This window comes from Lithobates pipiens, unplaced genomic scaffold (assembly GCF_037356315.1).
Source record: "Lithobates pipiens isolate NorthernLeopardFrog02 unplaced genomic scaffold, aLitPip1_a1.2 Scaffold_8, whole genome shotgun sequence".
Taxonomy (NCBI): domain Eukaryota; kingdom Metazoa; phylum Chordata; class Amphibia; order Anura; family Ranidae; genus Lithobates; species Lithobates pipiens.
The window spans coordinates 43,839,780-43,864,420 of record NW_027507903.1 but is presented as its reverse complement, the minus strand read 5'-3'; the positions used below and the strand labels follow the sequence as shown (position 1 = coordinate 43,864,420).

Here is a 24,641-nt window from a genome sequence, read left to right as displayed (position 1 = left end):
GCTATAAGGCAGTACTGCTGGACCTCCTGCTTGGCAGGTGCCTGGGACCCCCTTTTGACATGATGAGGCCTGGGCCCAGTACAGGGGGGCTGGCTGTACTGCCCTATCAACAGCCCTGCTCAAGATGATACAGTTTGATGAGTTAGTTGAAGATTTTGCAGATGCTGAGTGCAGAAAGAAAGACTGTAAATATTGTAGTGTAATGCATACCAGGGGGTATGGTACCTTGGGGACCTTGGATTGTGGGCTCCTTGAGGGTAGGGATTGATGTGAGTGTGCAATGTACAGGGATAGGGGCAATTGTAGACACTCACTCAGGTTGAACTGGATGGACTGGTGTCTTTATTCAACCTTACTAACTATGTAACTATGTAACTATACATGTGATGTATGACCAGTGTTGCCAAACATCAGTATTTTTACTGGCAGCCAGTAAAAAACTAGCACTTTTCTCCTGCCAGTAAATGCCCGTGACAGGAAAAGGCTGCCAGTAAAAAATACAGCTGTAACACCCAGCCAAGACCATCCGAGTGCCTGATACAGTGTGTTCGGCAGAGGCAGGTCTGGCAGAGACAGTGGCTGAGCATGTTGTGTGACGTCATGGCGCAAGGGAACCTGAGCGGAGCAGCCGGACCCTCGTGTGCAGGTCTGCAAGATGGGAGCAAGAGTGCCCGTTCTAATTTCTTTTACTATATCGAAAATAAAATAAGAAATATGTTTTTGTGCCCTAAAATCTACCTTAAATCACATTGCTGATTGCATATTGTACTTGTTTGTAGACTAAATACTGAAATTTGCACTTAAAATGTTTATTTTTGTAACTTTTGGAAATGCCAGTAAAAACTTGGCTGTGCCAGTAAATTTTGGATGTCGTGTCAGTAGATTTCAATCTGGTAGGTTGGCAACACTGTGCATGACTTGCCAGTTCCAATTACTTGTGGAATGTGTATGTTCACAGTCTAAAAAATGTAGTAAATAAATAAGAGAAATGTGTTTTTTGGAACCTAATATATATATATATATATATATATATATATATATATATAGTTTATTTTTAAGAACAAATTCAGTTTACCATTGTTTTCAGTTTATTTTTTTATTTGTTATATAATTTTAATTATACGTTGAGGAGCCCCCGAACTTGAAGTGCCCCTGTGCCCCCCCCCAAGGTCTAAATCTGGCACTGGTTCAGAGTCTGAGGGGACAGACACAAGTTGAAGGGTAAGAAACGACCTGAAAGGAAGGACTGGAACTCTATTTTGTAGCCTGAGGAGACAACCTTTCCAAGATCTATCTATGTGTCCTTCAAGGAAGAGAAAAAAAGTGTATCATTCTTCTACACAGAGCTGTTCTTTATGGGATGAAACTCATGTTTTGAAACATAAGTTGCATGTTGTCACTCTTGTTGTTTTATAAAGAACAAGCAAGCGATCAACATGACAAATGCTCTTTTTTTCTCAGGTATGGCCTTGCTGCCCCTCTAAAAAAGTGATTCTCAGTAAATTGCTTTTCAGAGAGCGTTTGACAGATGGCGAGGTGGCCATATGTCATGTACTCACTGCCTGTTTAATCAAGGCTGGACCACTTTGGTGCAACTGGTTTGGGAGGGTTGATAGCATAGCCTTATACATTTAAATGGTATCACTGAATGAGAGATGTTGCTTAATTTTTACTGTAGTTTGTGTACAGCGCTAAGTGGATACATGTCGTTCTTTAGGTGGGTAGTTGGGGGGGGGGGGGGGTGTAAAGCTGCAGTTCAGCCAGCTGCTTTTACCACCCCCCTGGTCGCCCATGTGACCAAGCTGTGGCTAAATGATTGCATTGCCTTTATAAACAGATCCAGAAGCACTTTGGTTCGGTGCACCTGTCGGGGGTCGAGCTCACGAAGATGGGACAGCAACTTTTGGGCAGTTATCCCGTACACTTCCATATGACTGGAGCAGTGGATGAAGAAGGTGGCTACAGTCCCTCAACATACATTGACAACCTAGCCATCCATCATTGCTTTTCCAGATGTGTCGCTATTCATGGAACTCATGGTCTGCTGGTATGAGACCTCCAAATTCTTATACATCCTTAGCTCCTATCAGCCATTCCTGTCCATAAAACCTCATAGTCTGTCTTTCACAACATTCTGGGCCTGATACTTCTAATATCAAAAATTTTACAAAATCATATTTAAAAAAAAGTCCTTTTTAGCTCCACTTAAAGCCCAACTCTGGTCATAAAGAAAAAATAATCTACCCCTGCAGCGCCCCCTTCCCATGCACTGCAAGGACTAAAAGAGAAGTATGGGTATGTTTTTATTTTATAATCGGTCCGATGCTGCATTGGTCCCCTGGCGCCTCTAAGACAAGAGAACCGAGCGATCAAACATTGCCGATCTCTTGGTTCTCACAGCTTCCTGTGCAGAGACCTGATGACTGTTAGAGCTCTCTGCTCTGGCTCAGGCTCTTAGTGGTTCACTGAGAGTCTGAGCTTGATGCCGATCCAGGCATTTGGGCAGATCCCGACTCCATTGCCGTGATCTTGCCTGAGCCTGGACCGGCTCTGTGGCATCAGCAGACAGCGAACTTCAGCCCGCTGTCTGCTGAAAACAGGTCACAGTAGTGCAGATTGAACTGCACTCCTGTGATCCACAAGAAAAGTACAGCCAAATGAGCTTTGGCTGTATGTCTCCTTTAAAGCGGGGGTAAACTGCTGGATGCCTTTTTTTTTTTCAGACCTGCAAGGTTAAGCAATAATGTGCTATGTTCTAGTATGCATCACAAACTAGCACATTATGTGAAAATTGCCTGAAAACTAAACGTTCCAATAATGCAAAATCATCAATGGAGGCCGATTCTGTCTTCACATGTCCTCCTTCCGGGGCTGCGGACTTTGGCTGTGGCTGCAAGGGCATTGCTCTCACGCATGCACGGTCAAGTCATCATTTATAGCACAGGATTCTGAAGGGAAAGCCCGGGTGGCTGTTCCTTCAGAGCTCATGCACTGGTTACGTCATCAGCTGTATATGTATTAAATATCTCCTAAACGGTGCACATTTAGGAGATATTTACAGTACCTATAGGTAAGCCTTATTATAGGCTTTACCTATATGATGACACCAAGAGACTGCCCACAGCCTGGAGCTTCAGGGAGACGAGAACAGCGCCACAGCCAGCTGAATATGGGGATAAGGTTGCCTGTTCCTGTATTCCCTAGATAAAATGGACTTTTAACCCTTGCAGTGTGGGGGGACTATTGCAAGGGTAGATTTTGTCTAATTGGAGGAAACTGGGTTTTAAAGTGAAACTTTAGGCAAGCAGATGAATACGCTATGGAAATATACATATACCAAGTGTTTGCTTATTAATCATCAAAGCTTTATAATTCTGGCCAACCATTCTTACCCTTGCTAGTAAGAAAGATAATTTTGCTCCTACCTGGTTTAGCATGCCACTGACAAAGGTGATTATGCTTATGATTCAATTTCCAGTGAGTGGGCTGAAGATAAACAGATAATATAAGCTACATTGCAAAAGTGAGTAGACCCCTAAGTGAAAATGTCCAAATTGGGCCCAAAGTGTCAATATTTTGTGTTGCCACAATTATTTTCCAGCACTGCCTTAACCCTCTTGGGCATGGAGTTCACCAGAGCTTCACAGGTTGCCACTGGACTCCTCTTCCACTCCTCTATGATGACATCACGGAGCTGGTGATTGTTAAGAGACCTTGCGCTCCTCCACCTTCCATTTGAGGATGCCCCACAGATGTTCAATATGGTTTAGGTCTGGAGACATGCTTGGCCAGTCCATCACCTTGACCCTCAGCTTCTTTAACAAGGCAGTGGTCAACTTGGAGGTGTGTTTGGGATCGTTATTGAAAGGAATTATACACCTTGATGACCACCCTGGTTTATGCAGGTAGACCACTGGGAACCTCGGATCCATGAAAGACCAAATGAAACACGGGAAACAGGCTTGAGTGTGTGTTCATAAGATCTCTGTCTTTATTGAATACAACAGTAATATATATACTAGTAAAAATACATGTCTAAGGGTTATTCAAACTTTACACTCAGTACTTTCTTATCAATAGTTGGACTGCTTGACTAGATAACAAGAAATAGCTGATGACTTGCTGACACAGATTCGGCTTAACCACAATATCTCATAGGGTGTGGCATCAGAACACAGGACATGGTTCCAGTAATCCATGTCTTTAGTCTGCTTGTCTTCAGCAAACAGTTTGTGGGCTTTCTTGTGCATCATCTTTAGAAGAGGCTTCCCTCTGGAACGACAGCCATGCAGACCAATTTGATGCAGTGTGCGGTGCATGGTCTGAGCACTGACAGTCTGACCCCCCACTCCTTCAACCTCTGCAGCAATGGTGGCAGCACTCATACGTCTATTTGCCAAAGACAACCACATATGATGCTGAGCATGTGCACTCAACTTCTTTGGTTGACCATGGCGAGGCTTGTTCTAAACTTGTCCTGCTAAACAGGTGTGTGGTCTTGGCCACCGTGCTGCAGCTCAGTTTCAGGGTCTTGGCTATCTTCTTATAGCCTAGGCCAACTTTATGTAGAGCAACAATTCTATTTTTCACATCCTCAGAGAGTTCATTGCCATGAGATGCCATGTTGAACTTCCAGTGACCAGTATGAGAAATTCAGAGCGATAAAACCAAATTTAACACTCTTGCTCCCCATTCACACCTGAAATCTTGTAACACAAACTAATCAGATGACATTGGGGAGGGGAAATGGCTAATTGGGCCCAATTTGCACATTTTCACTTAGGGATGTACTCACTTTTGTTGCCAGTGGTTTATACATTAATAGCTGTGTTGAGTTATTTTGAGGGGACAGCACATTTACACTGTTATACAAGCTGTACACTCACTGCTTTACATTGTAGCAAAGTGTCATTTCTTCAGTGTTGTCACATGAAAAGATATAATAAAATATTTACAAAAATGTGAGGGGTGTACTCACTTTTGTGAGATACTGTATATATGTATTGTTGTTTGTCCAATTTATGTAAGTCCACTTATTGCTTTTTGGTTGCCCTGAACTTTTAGGTAAAGGATACCATTGGTTATGACACCCTTGGCCACTGTTTTTTCCTGGAAGACGGTGTGGAGCAAAGAAACACTTTTTATCACAACCTCGGACTAGTGACGAAGGCTGGGACCATCCTGCCTACAGATCGCAATGAAGCCATGTGCCTAGCAATGCGGGACCATGTGTATGGGGATTACGTGCCTGTTCCCAGCACTGACTGTATGTGAGTAGGCATCATTTATATAAAGCACCTCTGTTATTTATTTCTATCTGTAATATTTAACATTAATGTAACATTTCCTTCACATCTGATTAGATTAAGATCTGCAACATCTGCGTTAATAGTTTTGTGGGTCTTGTGGGTTTTGAATTGCTGACTCACAATATTTAGGTGAATACTCATAATAAGTTTTATTTGATTTTGTTCCTTGAATTGTCTTCACAGGGCAGTCAGCACATTCTGGATCTCTAACCCTAATAACAACCTTATTGGAAATGCTGCAGGAGGAGCACAGGTCAGTATAAGGGGATATACACAATAGGGTTGATTTACTAAAGACAAATAGACTGTGCACATTGCAGTTGCTCCAAAGCTTAGTAATGAGGAAAAGGTTCACTTTGCAAAGAATACCCAATTACATGCGAGGAAAATATAAAAACAGCTTTTTCGCACATGATTGGATAATGGAAGTCAGCAGAGCTTCTGCTCATTTACTAAGCTCTGGAGCAACTGCACTTGCATAGTGTACAGTCAATTTGCTTTTAATAAATCAAACGCAATATATAAAAAAAATTCATAATCTTTGCTTCTTCACACAGCTACACACATTACACAATTCCTTCCTATATTAAAAAAAATTTAAAAAACAAAAACAGGAGGCGTAAGGGCTTGTTCACCCCACCTCCATTGAGCTGAATTTTACATGTATGGTGGGATCAGGACACATAGGGGGTAATTTACGAAAGGAAAATCCACTTTGCATTGAAAGTGCACTTGGAAGTAAAGTCGCTGTAGATCAGAGGGGTACATGCGAGGAAAATAAAAAACAGAATTTTAGCTTGCACGATTGGATGATAAAATCAGCAGAGCTTCCCTTCATTTCAGATCTACCCCTTAGATTTAGAGCGACTGCACTTCCAAGTGCACTTTCAATGCAAAGTGGATTTGTCTTTCGTAAATAACCCCCATAGGAAATGATTTCTTTTTCTCTGTGTCCAATACATGTTTGATGCTATTAAAAAATAAAATTAAAAAACTAGCTCAGGGGACATGGAAAGAGATTTACTAAAAGTGGTGCACATAGAATCTGGTGCAGCTCTGCATAGTAATCAATCAGCTTATAACTTCAGCTTGTTCAAATAATCTTTCACAATAAAATTTGGAAGCTGATTTTTGTTTTCTATGCAGATCAGCAGCAGATTCTGGGTGCCCCAGCTTTCCCATGGGGTGAACAAGGCCTTTAAGGAACAAGTTCCCCTTATCTAAGTTTGGTATCACATTATGTGGTTTGCAAGAGAACACAAGAAAAGTAAAAAATAAAATTGTATTTAAAACTAACACTGGAAAAGCCTGAGGATCGTCAATGGAAGTAATACCAATAATGTATTCCACCCGATGGTATTCCTGTGCTTCTCGATTGTCAGCCAAATAGTAGATAAACTGTGAGGCTATACACAGGTATACTGTATACTAACCAATACAATATACTGTATAGTGTATACTACAACAATGCAGTATACAGTGTATATGACCACAATGTAATATATTCTGTATACTACACTAATACCCTGTTTCCCCCGAAAATAAGACCTAGCGTGCTTGTCAGTAATGGCTGCAAAATAAGCCCTACCCCCCAAATAAGTCCTACCCTGTTTCCCTGAGAATAAGACCTACAAGGCTTATTTGGGGGGTAGGACTTATATTGCAGCCATCACTGACAATCACGCTAGGTCTTATTTTGGGGGAAACAGGGTAAATTATATACTATGATTTACTAAAGACAAATTAACTGTGCACTTTGCAATTGAAGTTGCTTCAGAGCTTAGTAAAAGAGGGGAAGCCCTTCCGACTTCTCTCATCCAATCATGTGCAAGCAAAAAAATTAATTTTTCTTTGTAAATGTTTATTGCATATGATTGGGTATTGTCTGCAAAATGAAGTTTAGCCTCATTTACTAAGCTCTAGAGCAACTGCACTTGCAGAGTACACAGTCTATTTTCCTTTAGTAAATCAATCCCTTTGTAGATGACTCCAATGCAATATATAGTGCATACTATCCCAATGCAGGGTATAGTGTATTCTACCCCAGTGCAATATATATTGTATACTATCCTAATGCAATATACAGGTATACCCCACTTTTAAGTACACAATGGGGTTTATTTACTAAAGCTGGAAAGTGTAAAATCAGGTTCACTTCTGCATAGAAACCAATGGGTTTCTAAGCCCAGAATGTACAATTAAGCTTTGGTAATAAAACCTGGAAGCTCATTGGTTTCTATGCAGAAGTGAGCCTTATTTTGCACTTTACAGCTTTAGTAAATAAACCCCATTGTGCACTTAAAAGTGGGGTATGCCTGTACATTACCCCCAATGCAATATATACTGTATACTACCGGAATGCAATGACTTTGGTACATATACTCCAAGAAAAAGGCAACACAGTTAAGAATGTATTTTTTTTTCAGTCCAAACAGGGTTGCAGCACACCTATATGGGGTTTAATGAAATATATCACAGGTACCGGTTACAATTGGTGTCATAGTATCAGGCATCCGTGTTCTTTCCTAAGCGTAGATTGTAACCTGAATCTGTGGATTACTCAATAAATCTTCTGCTTTGTGGTGTTTCTGGATTCCAATCATATGTGGGTTTGGCTGCTGATAGCGGTACTGTTCATTGGCTCCCTTCCATAACTGATAGCGTATTTATATGGAATCTGATGACTTTGTGTATTTTCTCATTACCATTCCGGTAAATGTTGTGTTTAGAACGCTGATAGCCCTTTGCACACAGCCTAGCACAGCATAGCATATACTTTAGTTTGTTAGTTTTTCTCTTCCACTGATTTAATCTAATAAAAATCTGCATTGATAATAAACATGTAGAAAGAATTGTATAATTATATATGAAGGGGGGGGGGGGGGGTAGAGCATTCCTAGCTTCCCCCGAGCGTTCCCTGAAATGGGGGTGTTCTAGTGGGTGGCAAAAATCGTTTACTTCTTTTTTTTTTTACTTTATTGCCTTTTTAATATTTGTCATTCACCACATTCACTGATGTTTTCTCAATTATCAGATGTCTGTTCTCTATAAGGAAGTCTACAATTTATCTCTCCATATAATTATTAGCACTAATCATGGTGTATAGTATATGTAGGAACTTTGCAACTTTATATGTCTGCAGACTTTTAATGTGTGATGAGTTTTATTGGCTTACTATATATATATATATATACTTATATAGGTGTGTCCCACTCCAGATCATCTGGGTGATACACATTCCTTTTGTTACCAGATGTGATGCTGAGCCTAATCTGTCTTGGTGTAATTATGTACTAAAACCCAATTAAAGCCATATAAAATGTATTCAGACATTGTGTAGATCAGTGATAACACACATAGTTACATAGTTAGTAAGGTTGAATAAAGTCCATCCAGTTTAGTGTGAGTGTCTAAAATTGTCCCTATCCCTGTACATTGCACACTCACATTGGTCCCTACCCTCAAGGAGCCCACAATCCAAGGTCCCCATTCAAATACTAGGGCCAATTTTGGACAGAAGCCAATTAACCTACCAGCATGTCTTTGAAGTGTGGGAGGAAACCGGAGTACCCAGAGGAAACCCACACAGGCACAGGGAGAACATGCAAACTCCAGGCAGGTAGTGTCATGGTTGGTATTTGAACCAGCAACCCTTCTTGCTGCTAGGTGAGAGTGCTAACCACTACACCACTGTGCCACCCCTCACACAAATTATAGCAAACTATCATAGCCAATGGTGTATAATTAATAGTAGCCAATTAAATTTCACTATACCAAACTTTTTTACCAAAAGTATCGGGACGCCTGCCTTTACACACATGAACTTTAATGGCATCCCAGTCTTAGTTCGTAGGGTTCAATATTGAGTTGGCCCACCCTTTGCAGCTATAACAGCTTCAACTCTTCTGGGAAGGCTGTCCACAAGGTTTAGGAGCGTGTCTATGAGAATGTTTGGCCATTCTTCCAGAAGCGCATTTGTGAGGTCAGACACTGATGTTGGCTGAGAAGGCCTGGCTCACAGTCTCCGCTCTAATTCTTCCTAAAGGTGTTCTATCAGGTTGAGGTCAGGACTCTGTGCAGGCCAGTCAAGTTCCTCCACCCAAACTTGCTCATCCATGTCTTTATGGACCTTGCTTTGTGCACCGATGTGCAGTCAGGTTGGAATGGGAAGGGGCCCTCCCCAAACTGTTCCCACAAAGTTGGGAGGTGATAATTGCATACTGTTTACATATCCTTATTTAAAATTGACAATTATTTAATTGTATGATAATGCTGCAGTGGCATATTTTTTTGTATCGGCTTTCACAAAATGCAGCCTGCACGTGAATATCATGGCATTAATGACAAACCCTTTCTCTTGCTGATTTTCTGTTCAGGATGTTGGCATCTGGTTCATATTCCATAGAATTCCAACGGGTCTTTCCGAGGGGCATTACCCAGAGGGCCAATCAGAATTCACCCCCTTGGGTATTTTTCACAACAACAGAGTACACTCTAATTTCAAGGTAAGTAAGCATTCCATTTGTCAAACTATCTAATATATTCAAGTAGAACTGAAAGCAAAAATGTTTTCTTCATTTTGGACAGAGTATAGGAGGGTTATAACTCCCGTTACATTTTTCTTCCCATAACCACAACAGAAAGTGAAATCCTTGGTAGTCACCAGAACGAGTGTGCCCATAGAAACATTTCCCCTCTTTTCCCATTCTGTTGGCAACCCATAATTTGGGATTTTCTTCCATGCTCACTTTTTGTGATAATGGTATAGAACAGTGATGGCGAACCTTGGCACCCCAGATGTTTTGGAACTACATTTCCCATGATGCTCAACTACACTGCAGAGTGCATGAGCATCATGGGAAATGTAATTCCAAAACATCTGGGGTGCCAAGGTTCGCCATCACTGGTATAGAATGTCATAGTACAGCCTTTCTCAACCTATTCAACACAGAGGAACCCTTGAAATAGTTCCCTGGTCTCAGGGAACCCATGCTAACAAATAGAAATCTACAACTCCTGATACATTAGTGTGATGGTCAGTGGGAAGAATGGTCCTTACACTTGTGGTCATAGGGAAGAATTACCTCCTTACAGATAGCTAAAAAGATCAATGGTGTCAGTGGGAACTTATCTAAGAGGCAGAAATTGCCCAATGCTGAAGGAACCCCTAGCAAGCTCTGGAGGAACCCTAGGATTCCACTGAACTCTGGTTGAGAATCACTGTCATACCAAATTTATAAAGGAGTCCAAAACAGCATTAATGGTTCACAAGACATCATTTTGACACAGAACACACTCCCCATTCATCAAGGCTCAGTAATGTTTCAAGGTTTCCCTGGCATAATTATTGCCCAAAGTATAAACAAATGTCAGTGCTACTACCCATACACCTCATAGATAGCAAAGCTCCCAGGTGCTCGGTCCACAGTCGCTGGCTGAGTAGAGTAAAGTAGAAAAAATGATGTAGAAAAAGAATGGTGGTTATGACTAAGGCCTTATAGGCTGAAACACGTCAACTGATTTAATCAGCGTTTGTTCACTGTAGCTATTCAATAAAATGAAGAAATTTTAAGAGCAACAACCGGAGTGCGGATCATTTCTTCTACATAATTCTTGCCTATCTGATTCCTTTGAAAGCAGTACAATCAAGATTACTGTGAATTCTGCCTGAGTTCATTCAAATATTTGCAAAGGGAGAGTGTTTTGCCCCAAAATATGTTGTCTGTGAATAATCAAAGCCGCTTTCGACTTTGTTCATTTTATCTGGTGTTCCTTCTTTAGGTTTAAGCTCTAAGTGACGTTCCTGGGTGCCCATTGGAGGGTAGCCCTGGCTATATGTGAACCACCTAACCAGGGCCGATGAGATCTTCCAATAATTCCCACCCTTCCATTTGCTACTCTGTATCAATAAGAATTGAAGTCCCAGTGCCTTTTGGATGTATCCCCTGACCCGTGTTCTAGCCCCTTCTCCGCTCTATCCACAAAAGTTTGGCCTTCGGTTATGCTTTCATTACTGGTAATAAAACATTTTCATGAAAGTTCACGTTTGTACCTCTTGTCTTCTAGGCTGGTTTATTCATTGGAAAGGGAGTCAAAACAACAGAAGCAAATGCCGAGAACCCCAGAGAGTATCTCACGGTGGACAATGCACGGTGAGTCCTCGGTTGTCTCCACCAGAGGTATGATTGTGTAGGCTGAAACAATATTGTTCTAGTAAATGTTATTGCACCAAGAACAGAGAGTTCAGTCCTTCAGATGTTTCTGGTTCCTTGCGAATTGCTACATTCCTGGAAATGTTGTTTCATTCAGAACCTTGGTTCTCTGTTGTAGTAAACGGATACTATTTCTCATAGAAAAGTATATCATGAATAATGTGTGGTTATTACTGATATTTTATCTACTTTGTATCTATCTGACCTATATGTTAATATTTTAAACTCCATATTTTGTATATATTTATTTATATGTACATGGGGCAAACTTTTTTCTCATTTTGCTATGTATGCAGGCTCTGCTTCCTCCTTTGTAGTTCTATACAATCATTTTATATTCAAGGGTTAGTTCACATTTTCAAAAAAAATGAACTAACACCCTACACCAGTGATGGCGAACTTTGGCACCCCAGATGTTTTAGAACTACATTTCCCATGATGTTCAACTACACTGCAGAGTGCATGAGCATCATGTGAAATGTAGTTCCAAAACATCTGGGGTGCCAAGGTTCGCCCTTAACTGCCCTACACTCTGTCCAGCCCACCAGTCCCCACTGTACCTCCCGCCATCTCTGCAATCCAGAGATTTAATATCCCCGTTTTTCATTCCTTCTTTTCTTCTTCTGGGATGGATCAGAGTGGTCAGTGACCTTTTTGACTAATCAGAAGCACTCTGATCTGTCCCGGAAGCCCTACAGAAAGAAGGGGAAGAAGAGCGGGAATTTCTAATCTCTGAATTGCTACACCGACTGCATGGGTCACTGCCCGCTCACCACCACCAGCAGGAACTGTGACAGGGTGTTAGTTGACCTTTACATGTTTTTTTTCTGAAAAGGTAAACTTAGCCTTTAAATTAAAGTTGTATTATTATACAGGATTTATATCACAGTTTGTACAGCGTTTTAAAATAAACGGTTCGTTTTTCAGTTTTTCCGAGGGTGGAGGACATTGTACACTAATTAGTGGATGCAGCCGCTGATGAAAATTCTCCAACAAGTCTCTTCAACAAAAGTTAGTTAAACAATTGTCGCACGCTGATTGAAATTTGGCTGCCTCCTGCTGGACAGGTGGAATTTCGATCAGTGTATGGCAAGCTTAAAGCTCCATACACAAAGGCAGAATATCGGGAGACAGTTGCTGGTTCAAAAAAAAACAAAAAAAAAACAGCGCTCTCAGCCAATGGCAGAGCAGTGATTGGAGTGTTCTGGGGGGGGAGATTGCTGAACTAATCTTGCATGGTTAGTACAACAGTCAGTTGTACTAACCAGTTTTTTGTACTAAGTTGCACTAAGTTGTACTAGTTGTACTAAGTTGTACTAATGCCGCGTACACACGACCGGACTTTTCAACATCAAAGGTCCGACGGAACGATTCCGGCGGACCATTCGATCGTGTGTGGGCTGCAGCGGACTTTTGATTTGCAAAAATCCGACAGACTTTAGAAATGGAACATGTTTAAAAAAAATTCCGCCGGAACTCCGCCGGACCCAGTTCCTACCGAGAAATCCACTCGTGTGTATGCTAGTCCGACAGACAAAAACCGACGCGAGGGCAGCTATTGGCTACTGGCTATGAAGTTCCTTATTCTAGTCCGGTCGTACGTCATCACGTTCGAATCCGTCGGACTTTGGTGTGATTGTGTGTGGCCAAGTCCGTTCATTTGGAAAGTCCGTCAGAACTCCGTCAGAACTCCGCCAAAAGTCCATCGGACCTAGTCCCTCGAAAAGTCCGGTCGTGTGTACGTGGCATAAGTCAGTTTTTTTCATGCAACCCGTCAGGTTACACAACATAATACTTAGTGCGTACCAGGCTATACGGATACTCTCACAATGCAAGTCTAGTAGGCAGCCACCTCTCTACAAACCATGTACTCCCTCCCATCTGAATGATATCTTATCTCAACAGCTAGTCAGGGATATTGTAGCTGCTAATCCACTCGGCTTCTAGTGGCTAATCTACAAATCTCTACCGGTATTACAACAGCAAAAATATCAAAGAACAAATATCATCTTAAACGGTATAATAACATGTATCTAAAAGAACAAAAATGTAATATTTGCAGCTTACCAGTCTTTAAATGTGGAGCCTGCATTATTATTATTATTATACAGGATTTATGTAGCGCCAACAGTTTGCACAGTGCTTAACAAAATGAAGGCAGACATTACAGTTACATTATAATTTGGTACAAGAAGAATCAGAGGGCCCTGCTCATTAGAGTTTACAATCTAGAAGGGAGGGTCAATCAGAGTTGCCAACCCCCTACAGCATTTTATACTGAGAAAACATGGAAAATTTACTGACGGAGCACATTTTTTTACTGGCAACCTGAAAAATTACAGAACTCCTATTGAAAACGAACACAGTGAATATTTAAACAGTATAAACAATGGAAACACTGACAATACCTATAACAAAGTAATTTGCTTGATTTACACTTAAAAAGTCAACACAGCATGGAATTATCAGCCCCTGATATTTACTGGCAGTTGTAAAAATAAATCAGTGATATTTACAAACTGTCAGTAAATTTACTGGCAGTTGGCAACCCTGGGGTAAATTGATACAAAAGGTAATAGCTGTGGGGGATGAGCTGATGGAGGAAGTAAAACAGTGTATTAGTTAGAAGCCGGGTAGGCTTCTTTGAAGAGAAGGGTTTTCAGAGATCATCTAAAGATGGATAGATTAGGGGACAGTCGGACAGATTCTGGTAGGGAGTTCCAAAGGTTGGGAGAAGCTCTGAAGATATCCTGGAGGCGAGCATGGGAGGAGGTGACAAGGGAGCTAGAGAGCAGGAGGTCTTGGAAGGACTAAAGAGAGCAGCTTGGTTGGTATTTTGGGACTAGGTTAGTGATATAGCTGGGGACAGAGTTATGGATGGCTTTGTAAATTATTGTTAGTACTTTGAATTTAATTTGTTGGGTGAGTGAAAGCCAGTGGAGGTATTGGCAGAGGAGTCTGGAGGGCACTGAATGGTTGGTAAGGGGGATGAGTCTTGCAGCGGCATTCATTATGGACTGAAGGGGGGATAGTCTATGTAAATGTCCGTGGCTGTATGAGTTTTCTTTCTTTTAGGCTTTATTCCCTTTATTTTAAACTAATGATCCTGCTACTAGCACACTTCCTGTCAATGGGTGGTAACACGCCCTCACTCTACTATATCAATGGAGGAGCAGTGCTGTTATCTTCAGGCAGGAAGTGTGGTAAGACTACAGAACACCTCCCTTCTCCTCATTTATATAACATAAGGTGGTGCGTTCTGTAGATCAGAGTTGAACTACATGAGACAGCCCTACAGAATGCACAGGACACGGGGTGGCATTCGATTTCTGGCAACACAAGCAGGTATTTGCGTGTATGTTAAACAGATCAAAAGGGAGCAAATAAAAGACATTTAATGTTAGGATTTACATACACTTTAAAGGGGAACTAACCCCCCTCCCTTGTCCTTTACAGCCAAGGAAGCTGCCATTTTAGCCTCTGTGTGATTTGCAGCTGCCTTGCTGTTGCACATGTGATCTGTGATGGCTTAACAGGTTGGATGAGAGCTCGGTCAACCGTGATGGTGAATGTAACTGGTTGGGAAAACCATTAAATCAATGGGTTTAGATCTGCTTTAAAGGAGAAGTCCAGCCTGAGCTCAATCGGCTGGGGTTCTCCTATGGGTCACAGACGTGCAATTCGTTTTGCACTCCTCTGACCCGTTTTCAGCAGAGAGCAGTCTGAAGTCCGCTCTCTGCTGATGTCACCAATGTCAGTCCAGGCACCGCGTCATCCCAAACTCTGGGAGTCGGGATCCGCCAGGTGCCTGGACTGATGCCCGTCTCAGCCTCTCAGCGAGCCGCTGAGATGGCCCCTCCCCGCCCCTACACAGCTCAGCGCTCCAGTAGGCTTGGAGGAGCTGAGCAGGAGAGCTGCTGATTGGCAGGCAGCCACTCTCCGCTCGGGGAGTTGAGAGAACCGAGCCATCGCCGATGTTCGATCTCTTGGTTCTCAGTGAAGAGGTGGCGGGGGACAGATGCAGCTTCGGATCGAGGCTACATCCACCTAGGTAAGTATGATTACGGGATAAAAAAAATCCCATACTTCTCTTTTAAGTTAAACATACAAAAATATCGTAGAATGTACGGTTACTGAAAATACATTGAACTTTCCCGTTAAAGTTACAGAAAATCTAGACTATTAGAGATGCCTCCATAATTGGTCTCCTGTTTTGTATGCGCTCTGTACAGAAATTTTAAGATTTGACAATTCAGTTAAGCAAACGCTCAGGGTAAACCTGTACTGCGGAATACATTGGCTTCCATTGCTGACCTCTCCTTGTGAAAGTTGAAGTTGACCCCTTGTCATTCTGATTTAATAGCTGGCTTTAATACTATCTGAAGAACTGTTGCCCAACAAGTGTGCAGATTAGGTGTTCTGACTTATCTGCATGCTTTTTCCAGGTCAGTGGCTCGGAATGTAATGAAGTTAGAGACAGCCAAGTGGGAGGTCAGCAATGGCAGTCTCCTTGTATTCCCGAACTATACGTTTCTGTTTACTTTTAAACCAAATCTGATTGTGTGTTAACATCATAAAACTTTTTAAAGAACCCATAGTCCTTTTATCTTGCAAAACTCATCTTTAAAAGAATCTTTATAAGCCGTGCATGTTCTCCTGTCTGGGAGACCTCATCAGAATAACAACTTCTTTCTACTAAGAGCTGTGTTTCCTACTTATTTAGATTCCGTCCTCACCAGGATTCAGATCCAGCTAAACCTCGAGTGCCTGCTCTTATTGACAGACTCATAGCCTTTAAAAACAATGACCATGGTGCATGGGCCAGAGGTGGGGACATCAACTTTCGCAACTCAGGGTATGTCATTTGCTAGCAAAGTGCGCTAATGCATGCATGGGAGTAGAAGAACGGTTCTTGTACGTGATGATTGTTAAGGGGACACAAAATAAGTGTCTCTCAATAGGACCACATTTTTTGAGATCAGTAGACCATTTCATGTCTATGGTACCTGAAGACAGCCCAAGCTGTCATGCAAGGGATACAATAATTCAGAGTAATAATCATTTTCAGACATTTACACATAACTTGGCTATGTTTTATAGCAGTGGTCTCCCAAACTGTGGCCCTCTGCTTACCTTTATGCAGCCCTTGAGGCACTGTTCTTCCCACTGACACCAACAATGGTTTTTTACCAACGATCTTTTCTACCAACAACCTGGCCCAATGTTTAGAAAGTTTGAAGGCCCCTGTTTTATACTATTCTTTAACAGAATATGTAATTGGCTAAAGGGTCAGACAAGGGAATAACTGTAACTTGTAGTTTAGTTAAGAGGTGCAAGGTTAGAAGAATTAATGCAAAACAGGTTAAAAATGTAAAAGATAAACATGCGCAACTGCAAAATAATGAACGTTACACAAACATGAACTCTTTGGGGTTGATTTACTAAAGGCAAATAGACTGTGCACTTTGCAAAGAGCAGTTGCTCCAGGGCAGTGGCGACTGGTGCTCAAAATTTTTCGGGAAGGCGCAAACTGAAAAATTCTGAAAAAAAATCCCATCAATTGCAGCCTCCCTGTACCATCAAACACAGCCAATGTGCCATCAAGCGCAGCCACTGTGCCCATCAAATGCAGCCACTGTACCATATCAAAAGCTCCCACTGTGCCATCAAACAAAGCCAATGCGCCATCAAACGCAGCCACTGTGCCCATCAATTGCCGCCACTGTGCCATCAAATGCAGACACTGTGCCCATCAAACGCAGCCACTGTGACATATCAAAAGCTCCCACTGTGCCATCAAATGCTGCCACTGTGCCCCATCAAATACAGCTACTGTGCCCATCTTATGCAGCCACTGTGCCCATCTTATGCAACCACTGTGCCCCATCAAATACAGCCACTGTGCCCAACTTATGCAGCCACTGTGCCCATCTTATGCAGTCACTGTGCCCCATCAAATGCACTCACTGTGCAGCATCGAATGCAGCCACTGTGCCCATCATATGCAGCCTCACTGTGCCCCATCATATGCAGCCTCACTGTGCCCCATCAAATGCAGCCTCACTTATTTACCTTACAGGCAGCTCCGCTCGGGCCGTGCGTTCCACTGAGCTGCCGACGTCACTTCCGGTTTCCCTGTGTGCCTCCTCACCACCTATTTTAACCCCCTAATTTGCCACTCCAATGCTCCACACCTGCTTGCATTGCCTGCGGTTGCGACATTTTTGCAGCACTTCCCTGTTCACTTGAATGGATCCTGATCAGTAGGCTTACTACCTGCAAAATACAACAGGAGCAATGGCATTTGCTAAGGAACCCATTAGGCCTAAGACATCCACAGGCATTACAATGACAGTTCGTGCCTTAGAACATCCCTATCCGCGGTGGTCTCTGCTGCTCAAAGTAATCTGGGTGCTAAAAACATGGCTCAACCACAGATGTTTTGTACCATCCCCCAACACAAATCTAAATGAACCCTTAAAGTGTTTAATATGTTTATTTCCTACTATCTTCAGCTCCATCTAGTGCCTACAATACACTATTTTCCTGAAATACCTAATTCAAGAAAAAAAGAACACATTCTGGCCAGTAGATGGAGCTGTCAAACATAGGAAATAAACATATAAGACACAAATTGGATTATTTGTGATGTGCAAATGCCAGATCATAATTTTTTTTATATAAATATGAGCCTGCTACAATAATAACAAGAATGATATAAAAAGGTGAATACTATATTCTCTGCATAAATCACAGTCAGTTCTCTAGTGCTAATGTTATCCATTGTTCTAATTCAGTGTCTGTCTTCCCCTCCAGGTTTTCAGACAATGGAATTGGCCTTACATTAGCCAGGTAAGAAAACGATTTTCACAAGAGAATTTGATACTGTGTGCCAATGTGAGAAATATTTCCCACATCATTTTATGAAGAGTAATGCCGAGAATTCTATGTACTCAGATTTATTGCATGCCTTTGTCCCCGTACTTACTGGATTTCAGGCTCCTTTGGTTTGGCTTAATTTGTTGTGTCACTCAGTGTTTGCAGAGTGTGACAGTATTTTCCTTTCGGAAATGCCCACTTTACTCTTTACATCCCAGTCCTGCTCCTTCTCGTCATCACATCTGCAGAGCGCACCTCGCCCCCCCACCCCAATAACGGGCAATGAGCGTACAGCTGAGCTTGGTGCGTTCCAGGCTATGAATCACTAGTAAATGTATGCACAAGTTGTACTAGCTTTTTCCTCCATGGTAATACCTGGCAAGGAACCAGCAGTTTTCACACCTCGTAATGAAATTCCTAGAAATGTTTTGTTTGGGAAGGTGGCAAACTGGGATTTGCCTGGTAGTATGGCCGTGTCTATAATAATTTTATAGTGTGCGGTTAGTACTGCTACTTAGCGCTTAGGAAGTCATGACATTTGTTCACAACTACTGATATAAAAATTGTATTTTCTTTTCTTCTTATAGCAACAAATCTTCCTCCACCTGCACTTTCTTTTTTTAATGAATACTTCCAACATTTTTTTATTATCCTCATATAAGGGGATTTATATAGATTTTACAATGTATTTGTCATATATTTGGTATAATTTATTAACAGAAGAATAAAGTATAGTGTGACTGTTACTCACAACAGCCAATAAAATGCTAACATTTATTTTGTAACCTGCAGTAAAATTTGGATGTTGAAGAAACATACTGTAGATGTGCGCTAAATACAGGGAAAAGGGACCGCCGCACACAAGAAACGACACTGACATCCATGTTAATTGTATAAGACATCCACAGACATTGCAACGGCCTCATCCTAGGACCACCCCATCCTAAGGCACAAACTGTCATTGTAATGCCTGTGGATGTCTTAGGCAGGCCATACACGGTGCAATTCCCCATCAACTCAGTGCTGGCAGGGCAATCCCTCCTGCCAAGCAATTGTCTGCTCCCAGCAGGGGGGAGGGGCATTTGGGGGGAGGGTGGGCGTGCTGGGGGGAGAGCAGGTGAGGCCAATAAAATACATTTATATTTTTGGTTGTAACATTTGAATACTTTTTCAAGGAACTGTAAGTTGTACCTGTTTATCCTGCACCCATCTTTCCCCTACATCCACTCAAAGTGCAGAATTTACTCAGGATCTCTCAGCTCTGACAAGCGGGGGTGGGGGGGGGGGAGAGCTGATACACCCCCTTCACACAGCACACAGGAAAAGAGCTGAGGCTGTCAATCAGCTGGAACTCCCACCCCTGTCACCTTTTTTTCTCTTGGTGTCAGTAAAACTTGTCAGAAGTGACTCATGCTTGTAGCAGAGGAACACAGCATCAGACAGAAATAAACACTTAATGCTCTCGATTGAGACAAGTACACACTATACAGGGATATGCTTTGTTAATATTTCATGTCTGAAGTTTACAATCACTTTACAGAAAATCTGTCACTTATAAAGCCCTGCCTAAAACAGCCTAGCAAGGGGGTCTATTTACTAAAGGCAAATAGCCTTTTAACTTTGCAGGGGCATTTTCCCTTAACTTAGCAAATGCAGTGAAAATTCACTTTGCAAGGAATACCCAATCACATGCTAGGAAAATTAAGGAAAAAAACAGTATTTTTGCTTGCACAAGTCAGCAGAGCTTCAACGTGTTCACTAAGCTAAGGGGAAGTCCACTTGCAAATTGAACATGCCTACTTGCTTTTAGTAAATCAACCCTAAGGTGTCTGCTAATATTTTTTTTTTAGTCAGAGAACCTTTTTCTGTGTGCCGCACAAAGCCGGTTTCACTATGAGCCTGAATTCCTGACTTTATTAGACCTGACCCACCTACCAACCTACCCATCCAATGAGCACACCTCAGTGGCCAGTAAGAGTGCATCTAACAGAAGGAGGGGCTGCCTTGAGATTGGGGATTAGACCTGTAATCTTGAAATGCAATCCTTTACTAGAAAAGCAAAAAAAAAATTACATCAATTTCACATGGAAATAGGCCAGCCATTGTCAACCTTTTTGACACGGAAAACCCCTTGGAATAACTTTCTGGTCTCAGGGAACCCCTGCTAATAATACTACATGTAGAGTTCCCAGAACATTAGGGCGATGGTCCCGGTGCCCCGGTGGGATGGCGTCGCTCCTGCCATGTGCTGGAGTCATTCATCCTAGTACACTGGTACTGTACTGGAAATGTAAAGGAAGCTGCGCATGCACAGCTCAGTCTACATTTTGCAGAGGACTGCGAACAGGTGGGTAAGTGTATTTTATAAAATACCTGCCTGATTGAAAAATTTCTTTCAGCCTTTAGTTCTGCTTTAATACCGTCAGCTTGGTGGAATAAAGATTGTAATAGTGACAGTCACATGATCCATTCCTTTTATTTGCTTAAAGGCTTAAAATTTGCCCATGCAAGCCTGGGGTGGGCTGTAGATAAAAAATAAAAAACTGTGCAGCTTTGATCAATTAAAGGCCCCTGCTATAAGTGTAGGACACGTATGTACTTCCAGAGATTGCATCATTCCATCCTGCCTGGTTGCTAGGGAATTGCTAAGAGACTCCCAGTTGTTACTGTCCAACCCCACCATCACAGGAGTGATCTCTCATATGCTGAACTAGAGTAGAGAATACACATGTGAGGGGGTTTGAATCTGAGAAAGAGCAAGCTCCTGTTATGGTAATGACCTAGCAACAAAGCAGGATGGGGGGGTGCCATCTCTGGAAGTTTTTCAGTCAGACTTTATGAGGTATGTAGACAACTAACAGGTGGATGACCACACACTGTTGGTAAGATCCATAGGTTTGTTGAAAAAAACAATGTTGACGCATTTCACAATTATGATTAAGCGCCCATTGGCATGAAGCACGTCAACACTTGCTTCTACTGTGTGTTATGCTATTTGGACTTTTGATTTTTTTTTTCAATAAACCTATGGATCTTAGCAACAACAGTGCATGGACATCTACCTGTTAATTGTCTATGTTCTGTGGTATGAGCTGAACTAGCACCTGTGTCTTTGGGGTTAGGGAAAAGTGGACAGACCTGGAATGGTGTGTGTTGTTTTGAATTGTTGGACTTCATGAGGTATGTAAATGATCTACACCTATAGAAAGGGCATCATTCAACTTTTGTCCGTGCTGCTCAGTTTGTTTTATCTACAGACATCCCTTATCTGCATAGGCAGTTTTTTGGTAAGGGTAAACTATGCCTTTAATGATGAATTCTCCTACTTGGGTATTAAGATCAGTGGTATAACGGGTGAATTCATAGAGAAGAACATATACCCCCTCATGTCCCAGCTCACAGCTAAATGTTCTGCTTGGCGCATCCTCCCACTCACACCGGTTGGCAGAGTTAACTTGCTAAAAATGATATTTTTACCGACATTTCTGTACTTTTTCTGCAACACCCCATATAGCTAAGGCCTTCTTCAGGCTCTTGGAGGGGGTCCTGACCTTGTTTATTTGGGCTGGGAAGCCACCTAGGGTAGAAAAGTGAATCCTATACCTTCCCATATTGGGAGGAGGATTGGCACTACCCAACTTCCTCTTGTATTAGTGGGCGACCATCCTCGTCATGATGCAATGGTGGTTGTCGGAGCCCAAACAGAATCCAAAGGAATACTGGAGGCAGCTATACTAGGGTCCTTTGAGAAATTTGGTGTTCAGGGGGGTTGAAAGCTCATCACTCTTTGACTGCCCTCATGAAGACTACAATCCGGGTTTGGCAGGATGCTAGGGCAATATATTACAAACCAAATCATGTATCCCCAAACGCATCGCTCTGGGGGATACTCAGGGATACTTCACCTATATGACATCCCATGCCCTTTTCTTTGGGCCAAACGGAGGAGCACTACCTTGAAACACATCATACTGAATGGAAAGATCATGTCTTTTCAAGAACTAAGTCTATATACGCTAGCCAACTCATTTGAATTCAGGTACTGGCAACTATGACATCCAGTTGTGGCTCAGTTTTGCTGGTCCTCAAGTCTGACTCCATTGAGCTCCTGTTGACCTCCAGCCTAATGGGGGAACCCCTTTGCTGTTGCTGTGTTATCTGGAGGAAGTCGAGGAGGATAGATATACTAAACTGTGTATTACTTTCTCCTTTTTTTATGGCACACGGGAGATGCTTCTAAAATGGAAATCAGCTAACCCACCCACACTTGACTCCTGGCAGTTAATTTAGTACTGCCTCTATACAGAGCTACCTACGAGAATAGGCAATGCCCAGGTAAATTTGGCAAGGTGTCGTCTGCATGGATCGATGCCTGTGGTTAAGGGGGCAAAAGGAGTTGGCCTCTTGAGTGTCGGCTCCCCCCCCCCCCATCTCCTCAGGGATCTCCCCCTTCCTGCTTGTTAAGGTCTCCCCAAAAAAACAAAAACAAAAGAAGCGGTTCTGTTTTCTCTCCCCTCCCCCGTGATACTGAATTACTGCCCTTCACTGTTTGATGGCACGATATTGGGTGAGGTTGCTTGAATGACAGTACTCTACACAACAAGTTGATATATTTGCTTATGTTCCCCTTTGCAAATTGGTTTAAAGTGAATTGTTGGTTAATAATTCTCAATTGTGGAATATCATTTTAGACATTACATGTACTGTACCTGCAGGAATATCTTTTGCTGACTGTGCTGTAATGCTGATTTGTTTAATAAAAAAGTTTCTTTTAAAACTATGCCTTTAAGCGTACTGTTTTATACAATACACTAACATAATTACGGTTGGTTTGTTGTAATGTTTTTAGTGATGGAACATTCCCAACTGATGAAGGATCCAGCTTGGAGGTCTCTGATTCCATCTTTGTGGGGGAGAGTGAGAATGTTGGATCACAGGGTGGGCAGAACAGCTACTGGGGACGCGGAGGCTCAGGGGAACAGAGGTCACTGCCACGGAACAAGTAAGATTATTTTATAAATTTTTTTCTTACTATTCTGAGACTGTAGTTGGTTATGAAGAGTCCAAAAAAAATTACTGAAATTAAATGTTTAAGTGTAATTAGAATACTATAATAGCACATCTCTAGTTTATGTAACTTATAGATGTCTGTATTAAAACAAATCCACTTTATAAAATAGACGACTTAAAAAATACTGGCGCGTGAACTAAAAAATATATAGAATTTGTTCCAAGAAAAAAGAATGTAAGAAACACTAATGTGTAGATAGAAAGAAGGGTCTATAAAACAAAACCAATACCAGTTTTACTATTCTTTATATCCAAAACTAACGTTGGCTATAGATACACATTAAAGTAATCTCCTATATAGGAGCTGTCACTGTTGAATTGTTTTTAAAGCCACAGGCCCTGCTACCCAGAGTTTCATTGACCTGAAACAAGTATTCAGGACAGGTTATGACTTTTCGAACGTCAGTGGGTCTTGTTCCAGCGATTGTGAATTCTAGGATTAGGATGACAACGGAGAGCCTTTAAAAACGATATCAGAAAAGGCACCTCCCATGTTTCTGTCTTCAGAGGTTCACTTCAAGAAAAAAATTCAACCCCTCGCTCCACTATTTTTCCCCCCTCTTACCTCTAAATCTGGGTTCTACACAAAAAACATACACACCTATCAATCCAGGGATGTTCTGTAGGATTCTGCTGTTCCACTACTATACACCTGGTCTTCTTCTAACATCATCGGATAGGCTAGCTGTCACTTTCAGATTGCACTCTGCCCCACAATGATGCGTATGCGTATGCGCACATCATTATGGGGCTGGTTTTAAAAAGCAGGAAGAGACAGCCAGCCCTTATGATGATGCATGCACAGTAGAGCACCCCGTTGCCTTCTGAGATTTTATATCATAAATATCCTTGAAAGCTGGGGGCAACGAATATGCCATTTCAACCTAGGGAAGAAAACAAGGAGTCGGATGATGGGTTCCCTGAAAAATGTATAAAATAAAATTGTAAATGTTCAATTATGTGATGGGAGAGGGGTAGGAGGGGAATGAGAGAAAGTAGGTAGGGAGGGTGAAGATCCCCTTTTAATATGCAGGCACTCACTATAATAACATCTTACTACCAATTGTATCATTGATGTATTTGTGTTATGCCAAGCTCAGTAACCACTTTAAATAATTATTCCAATAATTTAGCAATAAATAATGAAAAATACATATTCAGTATGCAGCAT

At 41.9% G+C, this 24,641-nt stretch overlaps 2 protein-coding genes across 5 annotated transcripts in view; both read left to right on the top strand.

Annotated features, from left to right (window-relative positions):
* CEMIP (cell migration inducing hyaluronidase 1) overlaps positions 1-24,641 on the top strand; it is a 190,407-nt gene that overhangs the window by 14,747 nt on the left and 151,019 nt on the right. The window lies entirely within an intron of this gene.
* LOC143960042 (cell surface hyaluronidase CEMIP2-like) overlaps positions 1-24,641 on the top strand; it is a 164,330-nt gene that overhangs the window by 93,753 nt on the left and 45,936 nt on the right. For all 3 annotated transcript variants that reach the window (XM_077468311.1, XM_077468310.1, XM_077468312.1), the window contains exons 9-16: positions 1,838-2,047; positions 5,065-5,270; positions 5,493-5,562; positions 9,686-9,814; positions 11,376-11,461; positions 16,245-16,376; positions 18,338-18,373; positions 23,250-23,402. In XM_077468311.1, coding sequence (XP_077324437.1) covers positions 1,838-2,047; positions 5,065-5,270; positions 5,493-5,562; positions 9,686-9,814; positions 11,376-11,461; positions 16,245-16,376; positions 18,338-18,373; positions 23,250-23,402 — 1,022 coding nt within the window. The remainder of the gene's footprint in view (positions 1-1,837; positions 2,048-5,064; positions 5,271-5,492; positions 5,563-9,685; positions 9,815-11,375; positions 11,462-16,244; positions 16,377-18,337; positions 18,374-23,249; positions 23,403-24,641) is intronic.